This window comes from Ochotona princeps, chromosome 15 (assembly GCF_030435755.1).
Source record: "Ochotona princeps isolate mOchPri1 chromosome 15, mOchPri1.hap1, whole genome shotgun sequence".
In the NCBI taxonomy this organism is placed as follows: domain Eukaryota; kingdom Metazoa; phylum Chordata; class Mammalia; order Lagomorpha; family Ochotonidae; genus Ochotona; species Ochotona princeps.
Genome location: NC_080846.1, coordinates 51639853 through 51659872, shown reverse-complemented (window position 1 = coordinate 51659872; position 20020 = coordinate 51639853). Strand labels below are relative to the sequence as shown.

Sequence of the window (20020 nt, the reverse complement as noted above, 5' to 3'; positions counted from 1 at the left end):
ATATTTGTGTGTGTCTGCAAGTATATATATGCATGTATGTTTCTATGCACATGTCTGATGTGTGTACCTGTGTGCATGTATGCGTGCACAGTGTGTGTGTGTTTCACATCTAAGTCTTAGGCAGGGGAGGGTACTGGGCTGTCGCTCCGGATCCCTGTGGGTGGGGATGCATCTGTGTGTTAAGCCCAGACTTCAGTGGGCTTCACGTGTCAGGGCCTGCTGTGGAGGGCCCAGTGTTGGGCGTTTGGTGCCAGGGCCTGACCATGGCAGCACATGTAATGGGTGCTGGGCAGGAGGTGGCCGTGCCATGCAGGGGTATGTGGATTTCCTGTGGTGAAGAGAGAGAGAGCTGGACATTTGCCTATACTGGTGGAGGTGAGAGGAGAGGATCTGGCTGCCGACAGCCAGCCAGGAGTCAGGGTGACGTCGGCAGTCCAGCCCTGCGCCTGCTGGCTTGCCGCGTTCCTCTCCCGATCCCGTGTGTCTGGGTTGGGGATGGTCCACAGCCCATCCCTTGCATCCTTCAGGATGGGACAAGAGGGGCCTCTTCTGTGGATCTTCAGCCAGGTTGGGCCTGGGCAGAAAGGCCAGGCAGGTAGGACAAAGGTGAGAAGTTCAGAGCACAGTAGGAGCTTTATTGGAAATGTGGAGTCCTAGCAGGGGTAGGCACCTCACTCCAGGAAGTATGGGGGGAGCAGCACGGCCAGCACCAAAGCTGGGCTTCCAAAGCAAAGGAGTCACATTGGGTGATGCGCCCACACATCCTGGAGTTCTGGACCAGTTTGTCCGTTGGAAGCCAGGGGCCTCCAAATCCCCAGGGCAGCCCTGGTGGGGACTGAGTGTCCAAGGCTTGGAAGAAGCCTGCCACTGAGATCCTCAGGGGTGAGGGAACTATCAAGTTTGAGGGCTTCCTCGGCCATCAAGACGAAATGTTGCAGCAGGGAGAGGGAGGCAAGACAGCATGGCAGGCGGGGCCGCAGCCAGGTGCAGGGAGTGGCGTTGGGGGGATCTCTTCCTCTTCAAGCCTGGGTTGGGGACGGTCCTTTGGAGGCCGGAGATGCCGCAGGCAGGCACACACGCACACTTGCACGCAGGGGCGGGGACTGCGAGCTGGCGGGAGGCAGGCCGGGTGGAGGCACTATGCGAAGCGCACTGAGCGGCCGCTGCCGCAGCTCTGGCCGCAGGGCGCGCACAGGCCGGTGCTCACGGCCACGTTCCCGGTGCAGGGGGCGCTGCACACGCTGCCCGTCACTGGCCGGGAGCCCGACACGCACAGGTCCCCGCATACGACCCCACCTCGGGAGCTGCTGACACCTGCGGAGGGAGAGGAGGGGGAAGGCAAGGCTCAGTTATGTGCCAGGTGCAGCCCCTCCCTGCCGGCTAGAGCCCCGCCACCCTTCCCTGATGCTCCCTGTCCAGCACACGAAGCACTTTGGCTCTTCTTCCCACGGTCATCCCAGAGTGTCCCGAATGCCCATAGCTCAGGCTCTCCCTAGAATGGTGGTGTTAGCAAACCACGTTCCCATAACCGTGCCTGTGCCTCCTTTATGGGTGGGCTGGCTTTGGCTGCTGCATGCTGCTTGGGACCCAGGGGCACCTGCTGTGTTAATTTCAATACTGCCTTGCTGCCTTGGCTCCATTCACAGGACAAGGGCAGAGCTGCAGTGGTGTGGACAGAGGTCACATAGCCTGCACATCTGGACCATTTCCCATCTGACTATTGAAGACCATGTGTGCCCATCCCAGATCCCATGCTGGAGGTCCAAGGACCACAGGAGCAACTACTTACAGACATTGATGGCTCCGACGCCCTCACACAACCTTGGGCAGAGCAAAGAGACAAGAATTAGTTGCAGGGAGCACATGGGTGGGGAAAGGTTGATGCAAATTAGATGTAAATAACAAGCATATTGTCCTGGAGTTTTCAAGCCTGCAGTACAAGCTGGGGAGCACCTTAGAGACCCTTCCACAGGTGTGGCTCTCACCTGTGCTCCTCGCCCTCCAGCAGGCGGCGGTAGGTGGCGATCTCAATGTCCAGGCCCAGCTTGGAGTTCATCACCTCCTGGTACTCCTTGAGCAGGCAGGCCATGTCCTGCTTGGCCTTCTGCAGGGCCTCCTCCAGTCCTGCCAGCTTGCCGCGGGCGTCGCTCAGGGCTGCCTCACCCTGCTGCTCAGACTGGGACACAGCTGCCTCCAGCTTGGTGTTCTATGGACCCAGGAGAGAACAGGGTAGGTTCTGTCCCCTGGGACTCTCCCTCTATGTCCTACGTAGGTCCAGGCTCACCCACTAGGCCAGGAACACCCGCTACCCAGGCCCCTGAGTGATCAGGAACAGGAACTCCAGTCCTGCAAACTGGCCAGACAACACACAATGGGATTCCCTAGGGCACAGGGGTCCTGTGTGACACTGGGGTGGTCCCATCACTCTGGCCTTGGACACACTGAGCCCTACCTGGCACTTGGCGTTCTCCACCTCGGCCGTCAGCCTCTGGATCATGCGGTTCAGCTCGTTGATCTCCTCCTTGGTGCGGCGCAGGGTCTCCCCATGTCGGATCACTGTGGCCTTCATCTCCTCACACTGGAGGGGAAGCACAGGGTCCCCAAGGCTCAGCACACTGCCAGGGTGACTCGGGGGAACAGCGCTCAGCAGGTGCACCCACACACTCAACAGGTGCATTCACGTACAGCAGCCCTGCCCTGCCCTGCCCTGTCCTGGTGAAGGCCATCAGCCTCCTCAGGGACCAGAACCCCAGCCTTTCTCCTTGTCCCTCCCACGGTCACATCCTGTGCTGCTCACCTTGCTGCGGTACCAGGACTCGGCCTCGGCCCGGCTGCGGGTGGCAATGTCGTCGTACTGAGCCTTGATCTCAGCGATGACGCAGTCCATGTTGAGGTCCCGGCTGTTGTCCATCTTGACCACAACCGAGGTGTCTGAGATGTGGGCATGGAGGACGCGGATCTCCTGCAGGGAGCGGGGGACACAGCGCCATCTTTGGTGGCCTCTCTCATAACCCTTCCCTGCCCCCTTCTCCTTCCTCAGACAACCCTGCCGCCTACAGTTCTCCCCACCCCAATACTGAGCTGCAGAACCACCAGGATCCTTGGAGTTCCCCGGGCCGAGTGCTGGGGGAGCAGAACAAGCCCCTGCCTGCCTGCCCAAAGTCTCTTTCTCTCTCTTGGCTCTGCACGCTCCCCCTCCCACCTTGCTGTGGGGGTCAGAAGCCGTGAGGTTGACATGTCCCTTCCAATGTCCATGTCCACCTCACGTCCTCCTTCCTGGCTCCTTACCTCCTCATACAGACGCCGCAGGAAGTCGATCTCCTGGGTCAGCGCCTCCACATTGGCCTCCAGGTCTGAGCGGCGGAGGTAGGCACAGTCCACGTCCTGCAGGATGGAGGAGTGGGTAGCTCTCGTGTGACATTTGGGCAGGGAACTTCATGTTTGCCATCTGAGAGCAGGCCACCCCATCTGGCTGAACCAACACTTGCCCCTGGAACCCCTCTTGGGGTTCATCCCAGTGCTTCGTGGGGTGGCTTCCTTATAGCAGGGTAAGGCACAGGTTTGGGAGAGGGAGGGAAGGGGGAGGGGGATTAGTGATTTCCGGTTTCCAGGTCCTTCTCCTTCAGGATGGTCCTTCTAGAAGCTGTACCTTGCATGCCATTCAGGACTTAGCTTGATGCCAATGGTGCCCTTCCCCTTCTACCCTGGCATCTCAGGTAAGAAATCTGCAATGGTGGTCAGCCGAGGTTCGGGCCTCAGTTCTGGCCCTTAAGCCCTGGGTCTCCTTCCTTCACAATAGCCTTGACCTTCACCTCAGCGGGCCACGGGCCCCTGTTCTTGCTGGTCCCACCTGCACGTCCCAGCAAGCAGTCATGGGTGCTCACTCTGGTAACAGGGAACACTTAGGGGTGGGGTGTGGTAGGTGGAGCTTAGGGCAGACCTGGCAGTGCTAGCTCTGGGGGTGGGTCCCCAGCAAGCCAGGCTCGGCCCTCCACTGGGTCTTGGTGGGGGGAAGGATGAAGATGCCAGTGTCCCTTACCTTCTTCAGGGCCACAAATTCATTCTCAGCGGTGGCCCTGAGTGCCACCTCCTCTTCGTACCTGGGGACAGAGCACATGAGATTGAGCTTTGAGAAGGAGCCAGGGAAAGAAGCCCATGTGGACATCTGCCAGTAACTGCATGCCTCGGAGTGTGTGTGTGTGTGTGTGTGGGGCGTCACAGAGTCAGAAGGAGCTGTGCTGGGAGAGACCGAGGCGCCTCTTACCTCTGGTTGCTCACACGGACCCTGGCTTCTGACATAGGTGGGGAGGCAGCCCAAAGTCCCTCTCTAAGACTACCTCTGGGTTGGAAGTCTCTGGGGCCCCGAAGCTGTGTCTTAGCTTTGAGGACCAACCCCCCTCAACCTTCTTCCTCCTTCATTTTCCCCTTGTCCATTATGGCCTAATGCAGCTACCCTCTCCATGTTTGTTGAATGAATGCAATAACCACACGATGATGCGACTCTCCAAACCCCCTGCCCCAGGCTTCCTGTCACCAGCTTCTTCAGTCGGGAAGTTCTTGTTGTGGTCTGACCCGAATCTACCCTGCTATTCAACTCCATCTTGTCTCTCCAAACCCTGCTCCAAGCTGCACTCACTTCTTCTTGTAGCCCTCCAGTGCCTCCTGCACGTGGTTGAGCTCCGAGGACAGCCGCCCGCTGTCGGCCTCCACACACTCGGCCTCCCGCCGCAGGGACTCGATGTAACCGCTGAACAGCGGCTCCAGGTTGCTCTCGCAGCATTTGCGGTTCTGGAAGAACTGCCACTTGGTCTCCAGGAGCTTGTTCTGCTGCTCCAGGAAGCGCACCTGCCAGGGGGCGGAGCAAGGAGGAGAATCAGTGAGAAGGACTGGCAGCCTGGTCTTCCCTGGAAAAGAGCTTAGGGGTATTAAAAGCATTGGCAGTCAGATGCATAGCAACTGGGGGAATGGCCCCTCTTAGCCTCTTCTGGACTTACAGTGCATGGGCAGAGGTCTGTCTATCTCATGGCCTGCAATGGCTGAGTGAGAAACAGAGACACTGGGCTGTGGGGGGGAGGGTCAGTGGCAGTCATGGAGGGCTTCCTGTAGGAAGGCCATCAGCAGGGGCCACCCTGGGACCTTGGTGATGGGTGGTCAGGACTAAAAGTACTTCTAGGCTGCTAGAGCCCTGAAGAGGGCTGGGGAACAGGTGATCCTGAGCGGCCCACATCTACATGCTGGACACAGTGTCCCAAGTCCCAGTGGAGGTTTAAGAGCATAGTGAGGCCCACAGGGGTGAGATGTGCCAGCCTGACCTGGGAGTCACTCCGACAATGGCGTGATACACTGTGCAGGAAGGATGTTGCCCCCATGCCCTTCCCCAGCAAGATCAGGCTCCCTGGCCTCCATTTCTCAATTTGCACATGTTTTAGCTGCAGTGGACAGGGCTCCCAGTTAGCTCTGGGGTCCTTGGCATCCTTGGGCGTACCCAAGATGTGGCTTACTAAAGTGGAATCTAGGGCCTGGCTCAGTAGCCAAATCCCCGCTTGCATGCGCTCGGATCCCATATGGGCGCTGATTCATGTCCTGGCTGTCCTCTTCCCATCCAGCTTTCTGCTTGTGGCCTGGGAAAGCAATGGAGGATGACCCAAAGCCTTGGGACCCTGCAGCCGTGTGGGGGACCCAGAAGCGGCTCCTGGCTCTTGGCTTCGGATCAGCTCAGCTCTGGCCACTGTGGCCACTTGGGGAGTGAGGAAACCAGCAGATAAACGATTTCTCTCTGTGTCTCTCCTTCTCTTTATGCATATCTGTCACTCCGATAAAAAGCGAACAAGTCTTTAAAAAAAAGAAGTGGAGTCTGTGTGTGGGTTTCAGCTGGTATAATTGTTGGTGTCTTGCTTGCCTGGGTCTCCAGGTGCCTTGGTCTCCATCTTCCTTTTCAAGGTGATGGTCAGCTCATACACTGGGCCGCACACAGGAGGGGAAGTCACTGTCCCGGGTCTCTCTGTGGAGGAGCCGCCCATGGCACCTGCTCCTGGACCAGGCCCTTCCAAGCCTCACTCCTCAGTCACTTTTCCAGAGTGTGGTTGGTGCCTGCCGAGGAGGGCTTGCCTTGGAAGGGAGTAGGGCAGCCAGGGCCCTGGGGGGCTCATGAGAGCCCAGATACCCCGCTCTGCTCTGCCATCTGCTCTCTGTGGTCCCTGGGCAGGTGCTTGGCCACCCCGGCCTGCCTTGTCTTCTGCATGCACTCAAAGGGACAGACTGGCAACAGTAGTTTTCAACAACCTCCCTTCTCAGGAGAGGGTTGTACTTGTGGCTTATCTACAGACAGATGTGGTCATCATTTCAGCGTGTGGTTAAAGGAGTAGCTTTGCATTGCGGCCACAGCTGTGAAACCAGTATCACTAGGCATATGTAAGGGAAAGTCACAAAACATTACGTTCTAGGAGAAAATGTCTGAGCAGCCTTGAACCTCGGCTGTGATCTTTTCACGCACAATGCGACAGGTGCAAGTTTAGCCTAGTGGACAAGATGTTGGCTGTGGCCCCTACCTCCTCTGTGGCATTGCCTGGCTGGGTTCAAGACCTGGCTCCATCTTTCTGCTCATGTGGACCCTGGGAAGTCACAGGGAGGAACCAAGAGACTGGGCTCCTGCCATGCACATGGGAGACCTGGACTGAGTTCCTGGCTTCTGGTTTTGGATTGGCCGGGTGCCGGCCCCAATCCTGGTCCTTTGTAGATATTTAAGGAGTGGACCAGGACAGGAATTCGTTCTGTCTCTCAAATAAATAAACATTTTTATAAAGTGGGAGATTAGAGCAATGTTAGAGAGGTTGGTACCCAGTGGAATTTTCTCCACCCAAGGGTGAGGATGGAAGCAGACACAAAAGGGGAGGACTTTTCTCACCAAAGGGATCATCGTTATTTAACACTAGGGGACCTCGCCACCTAAAATGATCACATCAAGCATCAGGGGGTCCCATGTCCTTTCATTTCACCAGCCTAGGAAATCCCATCTCTACCCTGGGCACACAGTGTGGGCGCAGACAGGGCGCGCTCCAGGACACCAACCTTGTCGATGAAGGCTGCGAACTTGCTGTTGAGACACTTGATCTGCTCCTTCTCCTCGTGCTTGACGCACTGCGCGTTGGGGTCGATCTCCAGGTTGAGGGGCGTCAGCAGGCTCTCATTGACAGACACTGTGGTGATGCAGGGGGCGCTGGGCCCGCACACGCCGCCTGAGCGATAGCCGAAGCTGCGTCCACAGGAGCCGGCGCGGAAGCCCCCGCACACGCTGCGGCTGCCAAAGCCCCCGGTGAGGCCGCGGTAGCAGGAGATGCCGCGGTAGGGGGCGGCGGTGATGCAGCAGCGACCGGGCCGGGGTCCGCAGGCCGAGGCGCAGCTGAAGGCGCGGACGCCGCAGGCGGAACTCTGGCGGGACGAGAAGCAGGACATGGTGGTGGCGGCGGCAAGGGCAGCGGTAGGCTGGAGTCCCCAGGTCGCTCCGTGCCTTATATTGGCGGCCCGCGGACCCGGGGAGGAGGCTGGCGGCCCTGGCGTTTACGAGCTTGGAGGGCTCGGCCCTCGCGCCTCGCCGAGCCCGGGAATCAAAGCGGGCCCCCATAAAACGGCGTTCGAGCGCCGCCCTCCTGCGCTTTATGGGGCCGGGAAGCGCCTGGTCAGCTCCACGGCCGCTCAGCCTGGGCGGCGCTGCTGGACACACCAGGCCGCACTCACGGCCCAGCTCCGCGCCCTGCAGGCCTTCTGTCCCCGGGCACCGGCTATGGATGCCTGTGCCTGCTCGGGGCGAGGGCTCACAGCACGACTGGAGCCTCCTTCTTTTCTTTTGACTTCTCTTTTCTCTCTCCTTCCTTTGTGCCTTCCTTCCTTCCTTCCCTCTGTTCTTTCTCTTTTTCTTTTTCTTTATTTCTTTTTTCTTCTTCTTTATTTCGTTTTTCTTCCTTCTTTCTTCTCCTTCCTTCCATTTTTTTATTTTTTAAAATATTATTTATTTTTATTTGAAAGGCTGAGTCACACAGAGAGAAGGAGAGACACATAGATCTTCGATCAACTAGTTGGCCTCAATGGCCAGAGTTGAGTAGATCCAAAACCAGGGGCCAGGAATCAGGAACTTTTTACTGGGACAGGGACCCAAGGACCTAGGCTGTCCTCCACTGCTTTCCCAGGCACACCAGCAGGCAGCTGGATTGGAGGTGGAGCAGGTGGGACTTCAACTGTGCCTATGTGCGACGCTTAATCTACTGCATACCGCAGTGCCAGACCCGGCCTCTGTGTTCTGGCCTGTGAAATGGGGTTATGATTGTTCCCCAGCTGAGGGGGATGGAGGTCTGATGAAGCAAGGGGTCCCACCTGCCACTTAACAGGAGGCTCGTGTGTGTGTCTATTTATTTGCTCTGCTTATTCTGCTGTTTTTTATTTGTTATCCAACTTTTTCCTTTTCAGAACTCCACTCCTATCTTCTTACCTAGCAAGTGGCTGCCCTCACCCCAGGATAGGCTTCCTGAACCCCTCCCTGTGCTCTGCATGGGGGAGGGCAGGAGCTGTTACTTACGGAGAACAGAGAGCATGCCTAGCACTGCCTGGTATTGTGCTAGGTTAAACATTTATTTATTTATTTTAAGGTCAGAATTGGGGGGGGGGGGCGGAGAGAGAGAGAGAGAGAGAGTGAGAGAGAGAGAGAGAGAGAGAATGAATCTGCTATCTCCTGATTCACTCCCCAAATGGTTGTACTGGCTGGAACTGGGCTGGTCAAAAGCCAGGAGCCAGGAACTTCTTCCAGGTCTTCCCCATGGGTGCAAGAGCCCAAGGATTTGGATGATTCTCCACTACTCTCCCAAGCATATTAAAACGGAGCTGGGTAGGAAGTGGAGTAGCTGGGTCTTGAACCAGCACCCATATGGAATGTTACCACTGCAGGCAGCAGGTTAACCCTGTACGCTGAGATCTTCAGTGCGTTGTGTCATCTTACTTCCAGGGCCTTCCGAGCTGGGTGCTACTGACCCGCTTGTCTGATTGGGCAAATGAGTTCGGAGTGTCCACTGACATCGTTCAGGTCATCCTGGGGACACTGGAGAGAGGCGAAGTCAGACTCAGAGCAGACCCCCGCTGTCTCCACACTGGCCTCTCTTGGGTGGGGGAGCAAGAACCCTGGGTTCTTGCTGGTGATCAGAACCCAGACCCCCAGGTTCTGGACTCTATGAGAAACCAGCCTGCTCCAAAGCCTTTCCCTCTAATAGTGCTTGGTCATGGCCATCAACTCTGGGAAGGCCGTAACCCGTCATCAAGGAAGTTAATTATGTGTCCAGTTATTGGCAGAGGACACCAGGGTGTGCAGTCAGCAGCCAGAATTAAAGAGAAGCAGGCAAGTCACCTCGAGCTTCCTTTGCTTTTAAATAGGAATTACTGTGGTGCATGCAGTAATTAAATCTTGGCACACCGGAGGAGAGACAGACGGTGCTGGCTTTGGGCTACTGCCATCTTACTCTCAGGGGGCAACCTGTGCCATACACTCCTGTGGGCTTGGCGGGATTCCCTTGGTTCAGATTTGCTCTGTTTTACACCAGCCTGAGATCATCCTCTGTGGGAGATGGAGCCCCTCCCCACTTTGGGGTCTTCTGCTTCCACCCCGCGCCCTCACCCTGCAGCAGGAGGCACCTTCTGTAGGACAGTGAACCCAGAGCTTGGTTTCAGGGTGATGTATTTCTATTCCAGAGTAGTAGGATAGTAACATGGGGGGGGTCTGCCTTGGTTGAGCCCCCTCCAAGAGGAAATGGACCCAGCCTGAAGCAGGGAGAGTTGAACTTAGGGCTAGGGAGATGCATACCTGCTTCTTCCTTGGATCTCTTTTGGGGCTGGGTGAGTGAGTGGACTGGACTTCCTACGCTATTCCAGTCCCTGAGGGTTACCGCTCAGCCTTTGTCCACACACACGGTCAAGTGTATTTTTAAAGATTTATTTTATTTTGATCTGAAAGTCAGAGTTAACAGAGAGAGGAGGAGAGGCAGTCAGAGAGCTCTTCCATCTGTTGGTTCACTCCCCAAATGGACGCAATGGCCAGGGCTGGCCCAATCTGAAATTGGGAGCCAGCAGCTTCTTCTGGGTCTGCCACATGTGTGCAGCTGCCTAAAGACTTGAGCCATCCTCTGCAGCTTTCCTAGGCCATAAGCAGGGAGCTGAATCAGAAGTGGAATAGCCAGGACATGAACCGGTGTCTGTAAAGAATGCCAGTGTCGCAGATGGAAGCTTAGCTTGCTGTGCCACAATGCTGACCCCGGTCAAGTACATTTTAAATCCAGGGGGACAGGAGAGCTGAGGTTGAGTTATGCCGTTTGAGAGCACAACTTGAAGGAGGTGGGGTTGGGAGACTTGTTTTCTAGACTGCAGTGGGGCCCTATGACAGTGGCAGCTGATGCCTAGTCCGGTCTCAGGGGCACAGGCAGCCTCATGGCCTCTTTGCTGTTTGTGGAATTCAGGGGACAGAGATGGGCTGAAGGACAGGCAGCCATTTCAGACACAATCAAGGGCAGACTTCCCCAAAGGGAGGGTTGCTTAGTGCCAGGTGCTGGGCGAGTGGAGGCGTTGCCCATTCGTGACTGGATCTTGAAGAAGTTGCTTCCCTTTGCATCTTAGTTCTTGTCTACCTATCTGCTGGGAAAAACAGCTAGTAGTTGTCATGCCGTACCAGGCCCAGGAGTCAATTTTTAAGAGATTTGTTTTAATTGGAAAAGCAGATTTACAGAGAGGAGAGACTGAAAGATCTTCTATCTGTTGGTTCACTCCCTAAATGGCCACAATGGTTGGAGCTGAGCAGATTGAAGCTAGGTTCTAGGAACTTCTTCTTGGTCTCACACGGGTGTACAAGGCTTTGGGCCATCCTCGATTGCTTTCTCAGGTCACAAGCAGGGAGCTGGAAGGGAAGTACAGCAGCCAGGACAGGAACCAGCACCCATGTAGGATATTGGCACCACTGCAGGTGGAGGCTTAACTTGCTATGCCACAGTTCCAGCCCTTCAACTTGGCATTCCAGGTCTTCTCAGTGCGTCCTCCATGTTTGCCCTCTGGCCTCAGCCCTGCCTCCTTCCTATGGCCCACAACACAGTCCGTATCTTTCAGGCCAAGCGAGCACCCTGCTATTCCACTCGCATCCTCCAGCCTCCCTTGCTGCTTTTACTCATGCCCTTGGCTCTCTTCCTCCCCTCTCTCTCTCATCTCACTGACCTGTCTATCCAGACCTCCCCCGCCCTCACCACCCTGGGAGACACCTGCTGCCCTGAGAGGTTTCTCCCTACCTGAGGCCTACTACAGTTCTTTCCTTCCTGTGCTGGAGCTGGTTCTTGGTGGGTGCTGTCTGCATTAACTGACTCCTGGTGGAGGTAGGGGAGATGGGGTTTTGCCAGTGCTGTGGCTCAACAGGCTAATCCACCATCTGCAAGCACCAGCATCCCATATGGGCACTTGTTTGTGCTTCTCAGGCAGCTTCCTGCTTATGGTCTGGGAAAGCAGTATAAGCACAAGGCCTCAAGGGTTTTGGTCACCCTTTTCAAAGCAGCAAAGGATGATCCAAAGTCTTGGGACCTTGCATCCATGTGTGAGATCCAGAAGAAGCTCCTGGTTCCCGGCTTCAGCTCAGCTAGGCTCTGACCATTGTGGCCATTTGGAAAGTGAATCAGTGGAAGGAAGATCTTTCTCTCTGCTTTATATATAAAGAATGCCAGGCTTAGTGCTGGAGAACCTTAGAGAAAGCCACGCTCAGAGGTGGGCAGTTAAGATAACATATATGGAGTATAACATATGTGGCATGTATATATTTGGTCACCTCATTGTGAAGCATCCATGTGCCTACTTCGGAAATCTGTTTCTTGGACTGGCATTGTGATAGTGCAGGCTGAGCCGCTGCTAGGGATTCCCTCATCCCATATTGGAGTGCTGGTTGCAGTCCCAGTTGCTCTGTTTCCAATCCAGCTTCCTGCTAGAGCACCTGGCAAAGCAGTAGGAAGCAGCCCAAGCAGATGGGGCTCTGCTGCTCACGTGGGAGACCTCGGCTATTGGCTTTGGTCTGACCCAGGCCTGGCTGCCGTGACCATTTGGGGAGTGAGCCAGTGGACGGATAATTTCTGTGTGTCTCTGTCTCATTCCTCTCTGTGTTTCTGTGGCTTTTAAATAAAATGAAAATAAAAAAAGAAAGTCTGGACTATTAAGCAGTCACGCTATCTTAGGAAAAAAGAGAAATGAAATCTCGTTTTTCATTGTCATCATCAGAGTCACAGAATGAGTCTATGGATTCAGACATAGCTGGGCTCTGCCCCTTACGATTAGGATAAGAACTTACACGTGTCCTCTCAAAAGCTCAGCTCCTCTGTGCCTAGGCTGCAGATTGTAAAAGTTACATGTAGAGAGTTGGGCCTCATGGCACAGTGGGTTCATCTGCCAGAGAAGCCCCACCAGTATTGGAGTGCCTCAGATGGAGGTCCGCCCCCTTACAGTCAAGCTCCCTGTTAGTGCTCATGCTGGGAGGCAGCAGAAATCACAGCACAAGGGGTTAGGGCCGTGTCAGCCCCATGGGAGACCCGGATGGAGCCCTGGGCTCCTGGCTTTTCCATTAAGCCCAGCCTGGCTGCCTGGCTGCCTGGCTGTTGAGGTCATGATGAGTGTGGACCTGGAATGAGAGATGGAGGATCTCTCTATCTCTTTTTCTGTCTCTACCACTTTCTCTGTCACTCTGCCTTTCAAATAAATAATCCTAAGAAACCTGCTTTGTGGAGTGAGGGCTGAGTGGAAACCACCAGCATTACATCTGCTGCGAAGCCACAGGGTAGTAAGCTGTAGCTGCTGTTGTTATTGTAGTCGTCTTCTTCCTTGCTTACTGTTCACTCTACGTGCCTGCTCTGGGAGCCATCCAGAGGCTCCTACCCCGTGGTCTGTCCTTCTAGGTCTGGGACCTTGAGCCTCCTATCCATGCACACTGGCTGGGGGGATCCGAGGCTTAGCCCTCAGTTCAGGCTCTGGGCGGGTGTGGGGCAGTGCAATCTCAGAGTTCATTCCTATAGGGCACCCCAAGTGAGAGGGAACCCCTGGAGAACACGGCCCTGTGTGTGTGTGTGTGTGCGTGTGGCTGGGTTGTGGTGACGCCAGTTATGGGCATCCAGGAAGGGCTGGAGGTGGCAGGTAGGGACTTTGAGATTCTCAGAGTAAACACTTACAAGAGGACCCCTCCCACCAATGTCATGGGGGGAACCAGTGCAAAGCAAGCAGCCTTCCTGCTCCGTGCTCTTCCAGGGCTCAGTGTGGGGGAGACACACACCTTCAGCAATATCTGGGTTAAGCCTTTGCAGGTTGCTGTGAGGACTGGGCCCCCTTGGGGTGCCTCTGCCCGGGAGAATTGTCCTCTAGAAACTTCCAGAATACACCTTCTGGACTGTACATCCTTCTAGATCAGAGTAACTTCCATGGTCAAAACAAGGTGTGAGCCCAGTGGAAAACAGTGCAAAGCCCCCCGGGGGGCTGAGCTGACGTGGGCTGCTTGGGAGAAGTGTCACCAGCAAGTCAGAACTGCAGGAACATAAGATTTTCCAAAGCCCTATTGTGATGCTGTTGTCGCAGCAAAGAGGAGAAATGACAATGACATTCCCCAAGCCCATAAAGGTGACCAAATGGCCACACAACGGACAGGTCAGCAGAGTCGGGGTGTCTGGACTTATAAAAGGGGCCAGCAGCGAGCGAGTTGTCAGAATCCTCTTCTTTCTCCTGCCTAGAGTCACCATGACTTGCCGATCATCTTGCCTGAGCTCCCGCAGTGGATCCCACATGTCCCGCTGTTGTGTGTCCGGCCAGGGACGCAGCATGGGTCGCACCTTCAGCTGCGCCTCGGCCTGCGGACCCCGGCCCGGTCGCTGCTGCATCACCGCCGCCCCCTACCGCGGCATCTCCTGCTACCGCGGCCTCACCGGGGGCTTCGGCAGCCGCAGCGTGTGCGGGGGCTTCCGCGCCGGCTCCTGTGGACGCAGCTTCGGCTACCGCTCGGGCGGCGTGTGCGGGCCCAGCGCCCCCTGCATCACCACAGTGTCTGTCAATGAGAGCCTGCTGACGCCCCTCAACCTGGAGATCGACCCCAACGCGCAGGGCGTCAAGCAGAAGGAGAAGGAGCAGATCAAGGGTCTCAACAGCAAGTTCGCAGCCTTCATCGACAAGGTTGGTGTCCTGGAGCGCGCCCTGCCCGCGCCCTGCCTGCACCCACATTCTGTGCCCTGCCTGAACCTTCAGTTCCTGGGCTAGATGTAGAAAGTTCCTGCCTGGAGTTTTTAAGCAAGCTCTGGGGCTGATGGACGAGGCTGACACACCTCAGGTGCTCAGAGCGATGGAGGCAGTTGGTTCTGGGGGCAGGGACTCCTGGGCTGTTAGTACAGTTTTCACGCTTGTACACAATCCTTGTCCAGATGGCAGGGTGTTCCTACAGAGAGGCAAGGACAATTGGAACTGCCTATCAGATGGAGGAGGCAGTGTGTGCACACTAGGTATACAGAAAATGGGCACAGACTCACAGCGTCATTCTATGGGATGGTCTGCTGCCAGGAACTCTGGACACACACACACACACAGAGTCATCTTCACTGTAGACATGCCTGGGCTCACAGGAGTGACAGCTAGAGAGAGATTGGAATCACCTGCAGGGGCATGAGAAAGGGCTCCCCTCGTGATTACGGGATGCTAGAATGCAGATCGGCATGCCAAGGCCATGGGGAAGGGAAGGGCTCATGTGTGTGGTGGAGCCTGCCAGGTGCTAGGATCATGGCAGGAGCACTGCACGGCTGTTCCCTGGCAGGTGCGCTTCCTGGAGCAGCAGAACAAGCTCCTGGAGACGAGGTGGCAGTTCTACCAGAACCGCAAATGCTGCGAGAGCAACCTGGAGCCTCTGTTCAGCGGTTACATCCAGTCCCTGCGGCGGGAGGCTGAGCAGGTGGAGGCCGACAGTGGGCGTCTGTCCTCGGAGCTCAACCATGTGCAGGAGGCACTGGAGGGCTACAAGAAGAGGTGAGTGTGGTGGGGCGGGGGGCAGTCTGGATATCAACTCAGCAAGTTGGGCTGAAATACAAATAAAACCGAAATGGTTAAGGTGAATCCTCTATTCCAGTGAGAGGAACATCTTCCTGGAGGAGGGACATGAGCCACCTGGTTGGGGTGGCCCCTCTCTCTCCTCTATCCCATTGCCAGCCGAATCGCTACCTGATTCTCCCCATTTCCCACCCCTTCTCCTTCTGCAGCTATGAGGAAGAGGTCGCCCTGAGAGCCACAGCAGAGAACGAGCTGGTCAGAGTCAAGCAGGTGACTGAGGCTATGCGTGGCTCACCCGCATAGGAGTCTGGCGGGTCTTGGTGGGATGGGAGGAAGCATCTAATTCTTCCTGTATTTCCCAAGCTATGAAAGGGAATTTATGTTTTAAGATTTATTCTTATTGGAAAGGCAGATTTACAGAGAGAAGAGACACAGAGAAAAGTCTTCCATCTTTTGTTTGCTCCCCAAGTAGCCACAATGGCGAAAGTGGAGCTTATCTGAAGCCAGGAGCCAGGAGCTTCTTCTGGGTCTCCCATGTGGGTGCAGGGTATTCAGGACTCGGACCATCATCTACTACTTTCCCAGGTTATAAGCAGGGAGCTGCATGGAAGGTGGAGTAGCCAGGACATGAACTGGTACTCATCTGAGATGCTGGCGCTTATAGGGAGAGGATTAGCCGATCGAACAATGGCACCAGTCCTAAAAGGGCATTTTTTGTTTCTGGCATCACAGTGGGTCCACAGGGCAGGATTTTTCTGGATTGTTCTTGAGAGAGAACAATCCCCAAACCTCTCACTCACTACATGGTGCTGGGGTTAGAGGGGAGCTCAGACATCCAACTTGCAAATCTATGCCTGTCACTCACAGGGAGAGGGGGCACTGGGGAAACCACTGGGGCAGCTTGGGACTGCTGTGTGTGTGTGTGTCTTCAGGAAGTCGACAGGGCCTACGTGTGCAAGGGAGACCTGGAGGCCAATGCTCACAGCCTGGTGGAGGAGCTGGGTTTCCTGAGGACTTTGTATGAGGAGGTAAGAACTGGGTGTGGAGGGTGGGGGGCCACCTTCTTCTCACCTCTGTTCAACACCAGTCTTGGCCTGGAGGAAGTAAAGTGGCCTGGTGTCTGGGAGGTTTGGTGTTTGCATATGTGTGTGTGGTGGCGGGAGGGCAGGGGGGACGGCAGCTCTATTCTGCATGGATCTGGTTGTTGAATGAGACGGAGATGCTGGTTGGCTCTGCAGGAGATGAAAATCCTCCACGCCCACATCTCGGACACCTCAATCATTGTCAAGATGAACAACAGTCGGGAACTGAACATGGACTCGCTTGTGGCTGAGATCAAGGCTCAGTACGACGACATCGCCACCCGCAGCCGGGCTGAGGCTGAGTCGTGGTACCGCAGCAAGGTGAGTGGCACAAGGGTGCCTGCATCCCCGACAGGGCAGTAGAGGGCTGAGTGGTACCCCTGAGTAAGACTTGTTCCTTCAGGAGAATCTGCCCTCACTCCTCCACCATGAGAGATTTCCTTCCCGGGGCTGGGTAGGAGACGGGGCAGACACCGACAGGGCGGGTGCACAGAGCTGTGTGAGTCGTGCGTGTACCAGGGGGTTGCTGTTGTCACTGTGTGAATGGAGCCCCCCAGGTATGGGCAGGGTTGTGCACGGTGATGTTTGACATAAAGACTCAGGGAGGGGGAAAACGACCTGATCTGAGCCTCAGGGATCCCTGCTCTTCCTCCCCTCCAGTGCGAGGAGATGAAGGCCACAGTGATCCAGCAAGGAGAGACCCTGCGCCGTACCAAGGAGAAGATCAATGAGCTGAACCGCATGATCCAGAGGCTGACGGCCGAGGTGCAGAATGCCAAGAGCCAGGTAGGGCTCCGTGTGTCCAAGGCCAGAGTGATGGGACCACCCCAATGTCACACAGGACCCCTGTGCCCTAGGGAATCCCATTGTGTGTTGTCTGGCCAGTTTGCAGGACTGGAGTTCCTGTTCCTGATCACTCAGGGGCCCGGGTAGCGGGTGTTCCTGGCCTAGTGGGTGAGCCTGGACCTACGTAGGACATAGAGGGAGAGTCCCAGGGGACAGAACCTACCCTGTTCTCTCCTGGGTCCACAGAACACCAAGCTGGAGGCAGCTGTGTCCCAGTCTGAGCAGCAGGGTGAGGCGGCCCTGCGGAATGCCAAGAGCAAGCTGGCAGGGCTGGAGGAGGCCCTGCAGAAGGCCAAGCAGGACATGGCCTGCCTGCTCAAGGAGTACCAGGAGGTGATGAACTCCAAGCTGGGCCTGGACATTGAGATCGCCACCTACCGCCGCCTGCTGGAGGGCGAGGAGCACAGGTGAGGGCCCCTGAACAGATGGATGGAGCCTCATTTGCATGCACCTACTCTAAATATTGGCTCCGCCACTTGCTCTGTCCGCTTCCCTTCTTCTGCTTCCACTTGGAACCCTTTCAAGGCCTCTCTCTGCTTTGAGGTTCATGAGAGCATTCCATGGAAGGTTCAAGAACTTCAGGCTGCTTTCATTGGCTAGTCACTGTTGAACAATGACAAGAGGTCTCTGAGCCTGAGGAAAGGCACCCTAATTTGTACCACAGTGGATTTCAGGCTCCTCTGTGACTTCACACACAGGTGCCAGGAGTTGGATTGCCAGGTTCCTGGGAGCTGATAGGAACTGGGGGTCAGACTAACAGGAGAGATAGGGGAGCAGATGGCCTGGAGCCGAGTCCTTGGGGACGTTGCTGGTCCTACTCGCTCTAGGACAGCTTGGCTGTACTCTGATCCCCTTTTGGGGCAGGTTGGAGGGATGATGCTGGGATTGTGGGAGTGCTGGACTCCACATCTCTCCTCTCACCACCTGGGAGAGGCTTCTGGGGGTGGGGTGGGGAATGGCTTCAGAGCTGGTAACTGTGTGATTTCTGGGATCTTCGTCGGGCATCAGTGCCCTGTGCTAATGCTGCCTTTTCCTTTTTGCACCAGGCTGTGTGAAGGCGTACGTGCTGTGAATGTCTGTGAGTAATCAGGGGGAACTTTGAGGCTGAAAGGGCGGAGTGCCCAGGAGAGCAGTGGCTGCGTTCATTCCTCGCCACATGCCTTGAGCAGACTAACTCTTTCCCTCCGTGCACACCCATCTGCTCGTCAGTGCTATTTTCCCGTCCAAACACATGTGTCCCCATGTTCCTGGGTGCTGTGGGCTTCCGGGGGTGGGGGTGGTTGGGGGGGAGCCGTGGTGGGAGGTGGGGCTGTGCACCCCTCCTAGGGTTCTGATTCCTGACCTTGCCTGTTGCAGGTGTGAGCAGCTCCCAGGGTGGAACCATGTGTGGGAACCTCTCTTCCACCCGCACCTGTGGCTACGACTCCCGTGGGATGGGCCGGAGCGGCAGCACTTGCAAGAAGTGTTAAGCTGGAAGAACTCAAGGCTGCACTTGAGCCCTCAGCCCCGTTATCTTGCCCGTGGGTGGCAGCTCGTCCTTCTGTCCCCCCTGGGGGCAAGATGCGGCTGCTCGGTAGCATGCTGCCCCACCTTTCCAGCTCCTGCTTTTCATGTCTGACATGAGGAGTGACAGAACATGGGGCTGCCTGCCCCCACCCCTCAACCTTCCCCTTCGCCTACTCCCTTGTGTTTCCTTGCTTTTCTCCATTCTTTGCTGTGTGTGATGAAAATAAAATCACAGCTCTGTGGTAATGCATATCAATCCTCCTGTCCCTTATTTCAGGCTTAGAGGGGATGAGGGAGGTCTCAGGAGGGAAGAGAGGCAGTGAGGGAGAAAGACACGCGTGTACACACACACACACACAGGTAGCTAGAAATGCCACTCATTGGTTCACTCCCCAAATGCCCCAAATTCCCCAAAGGCAGGAACTGGGGACCCAATTCAGATCTCTCAAGCGGTTGGTAGGGGCCCAGCTCCTGCAGGCATGCCTGCTGCCTCCCAGGGTCTGCATTAGCAGGAAGCTGGAGTTGGGTCTTGAATGGGCACACTGATGATGTGGGCTGCAGGCATCTTGCCTGCATGGTGAACCACCTGTCATGTCTGACTCCTTCTTTGTGTGTGTGCCTTTTGGTTTGTGTTTATTGAGGAGGATTCAGTGCTAGTGAGTGTCAGGCACAGTGCTGACTCACGGGAGCTGCTGAGCCATGTGAAGAGAATGAGCTAACTCTGTTGGGGACTCCAGCTGTTCCCAAGCCATCTCTGGGAATATTGCAATGATGCTTGGAATTCAGAAGGTTCCATGGTCTGACTGTGAAGTGCATGTGTCAGAGCTGGACCTCCTTAGAGGTTTAGTTGGAGCAGTGGACAGCATACCCAGGTGCACATGGAGGAGATGGCAAAACATCGGAGTCTGCAGAGGACACCCGGTACCACAACAGAGGATGGAGGACAGAACAGATTGGTCAACTACCCCAGCAAGTATTGGCAGTGAATATCTGGGTAAATGGAGACTCTAAGGTGGACTGTATCAACCAGTGGTTTCTGGAGAGATTTCATCGTGCTTGGAGTGGTGCGATCAGCAGTAATTCAGCACTGTTGAACTATCAAAACCTCATAAGCAGGACCCTTGGAGCATGCTCCACATTGGGGACCCTGGGATGGTTTCAGGTGGCTGTCCTCCATCCCAGGGTGCAGAGGCCTTTGGGAGACTGAGTGTGGCTTCTCCCCCTATCTGCTCCCTTCTCCCAGATTCAGGAAGGAAAAAAAGAGAATGTGGAAATCATGGTCTCACTCACCTTCTTGTAGCCCTTGACCCTTATCACACTAATCAACTATGTAAAAATCATCCAAAAATAAGTTAAGAGTTAAAAAAAATCTCATTATTTTCTCTCTCTGCTCATACTTTTAGCTTTTTCAAAAATATTATGTATTTTTATTGGAAAGGCAGATCATAGAGAGAAAGAGAAAAAGAGCAAAAAATCTTCCATCTGCTGGTTCACTCCCCAGATGACTGCAATGGCTGGAG

At 55.5% G+C, this 20020-nt stretch overlaps 2 protein-coding genes across 2 annotated transcripts; one reads left to right on the top strand and one right to left on the bottom strand.

The window, feature by feature from the left end:
* Positions 1-955: 955 nt before the first annotated feature.
* LOC101526310 (keratin, type II microfibrillar, component 7C) lies at positions 956-7595 on the bottom strand. Its single transcript, XM_004583303.2, has 9 exons — positions 7069-7595; positions 4637-4845; positions 4040-4100; positions 3289-3384; positions 2798-2962; positions 2453-2578; positions 1986-2206; positions 1790-1821; positions 956-1314 (listed from the first exon to the last, which is right to left on the bottom strand). The coding sequence occupies exons 1-9, from the start codon at positions 7450-7452 to the stop codon at positions 1139-1141; spliced, it is 1470 nt and encodes a 489-aa protein (XP_004583360.2). The 5' UTR covers positions 7453-7595; the 3' UTR covers positions 956-1138.
* A 6181-nt stretch (positions 7596-13776) lies between these two features.
* On the top strand, positions 13777-18524 carry LOC101526064 (keratin, type II microfibrillar, component 7C). The gene is made up of 9 exons (XM_058673474.1): positions 13777-14205; positions 14837-15045; positions 15276-15336; positions 15999-16094; positions 16305-16469; positions 16809-16934; positions 17181-17401; positions 18041-18072; positions 18351-18524. The coding sequence occupies exons 1-9, from the start codon at positions 13777-13779 to the stop codon at positions 18461-18463; spliced, it is 1452 nt and encodes a 483-aa protein (XP_058529457.1). The 3' UTR covers positions 18464-18524.
* The last annotated feature ends 1496 nt before the right edge of the window (positions 18525-20020 follow it).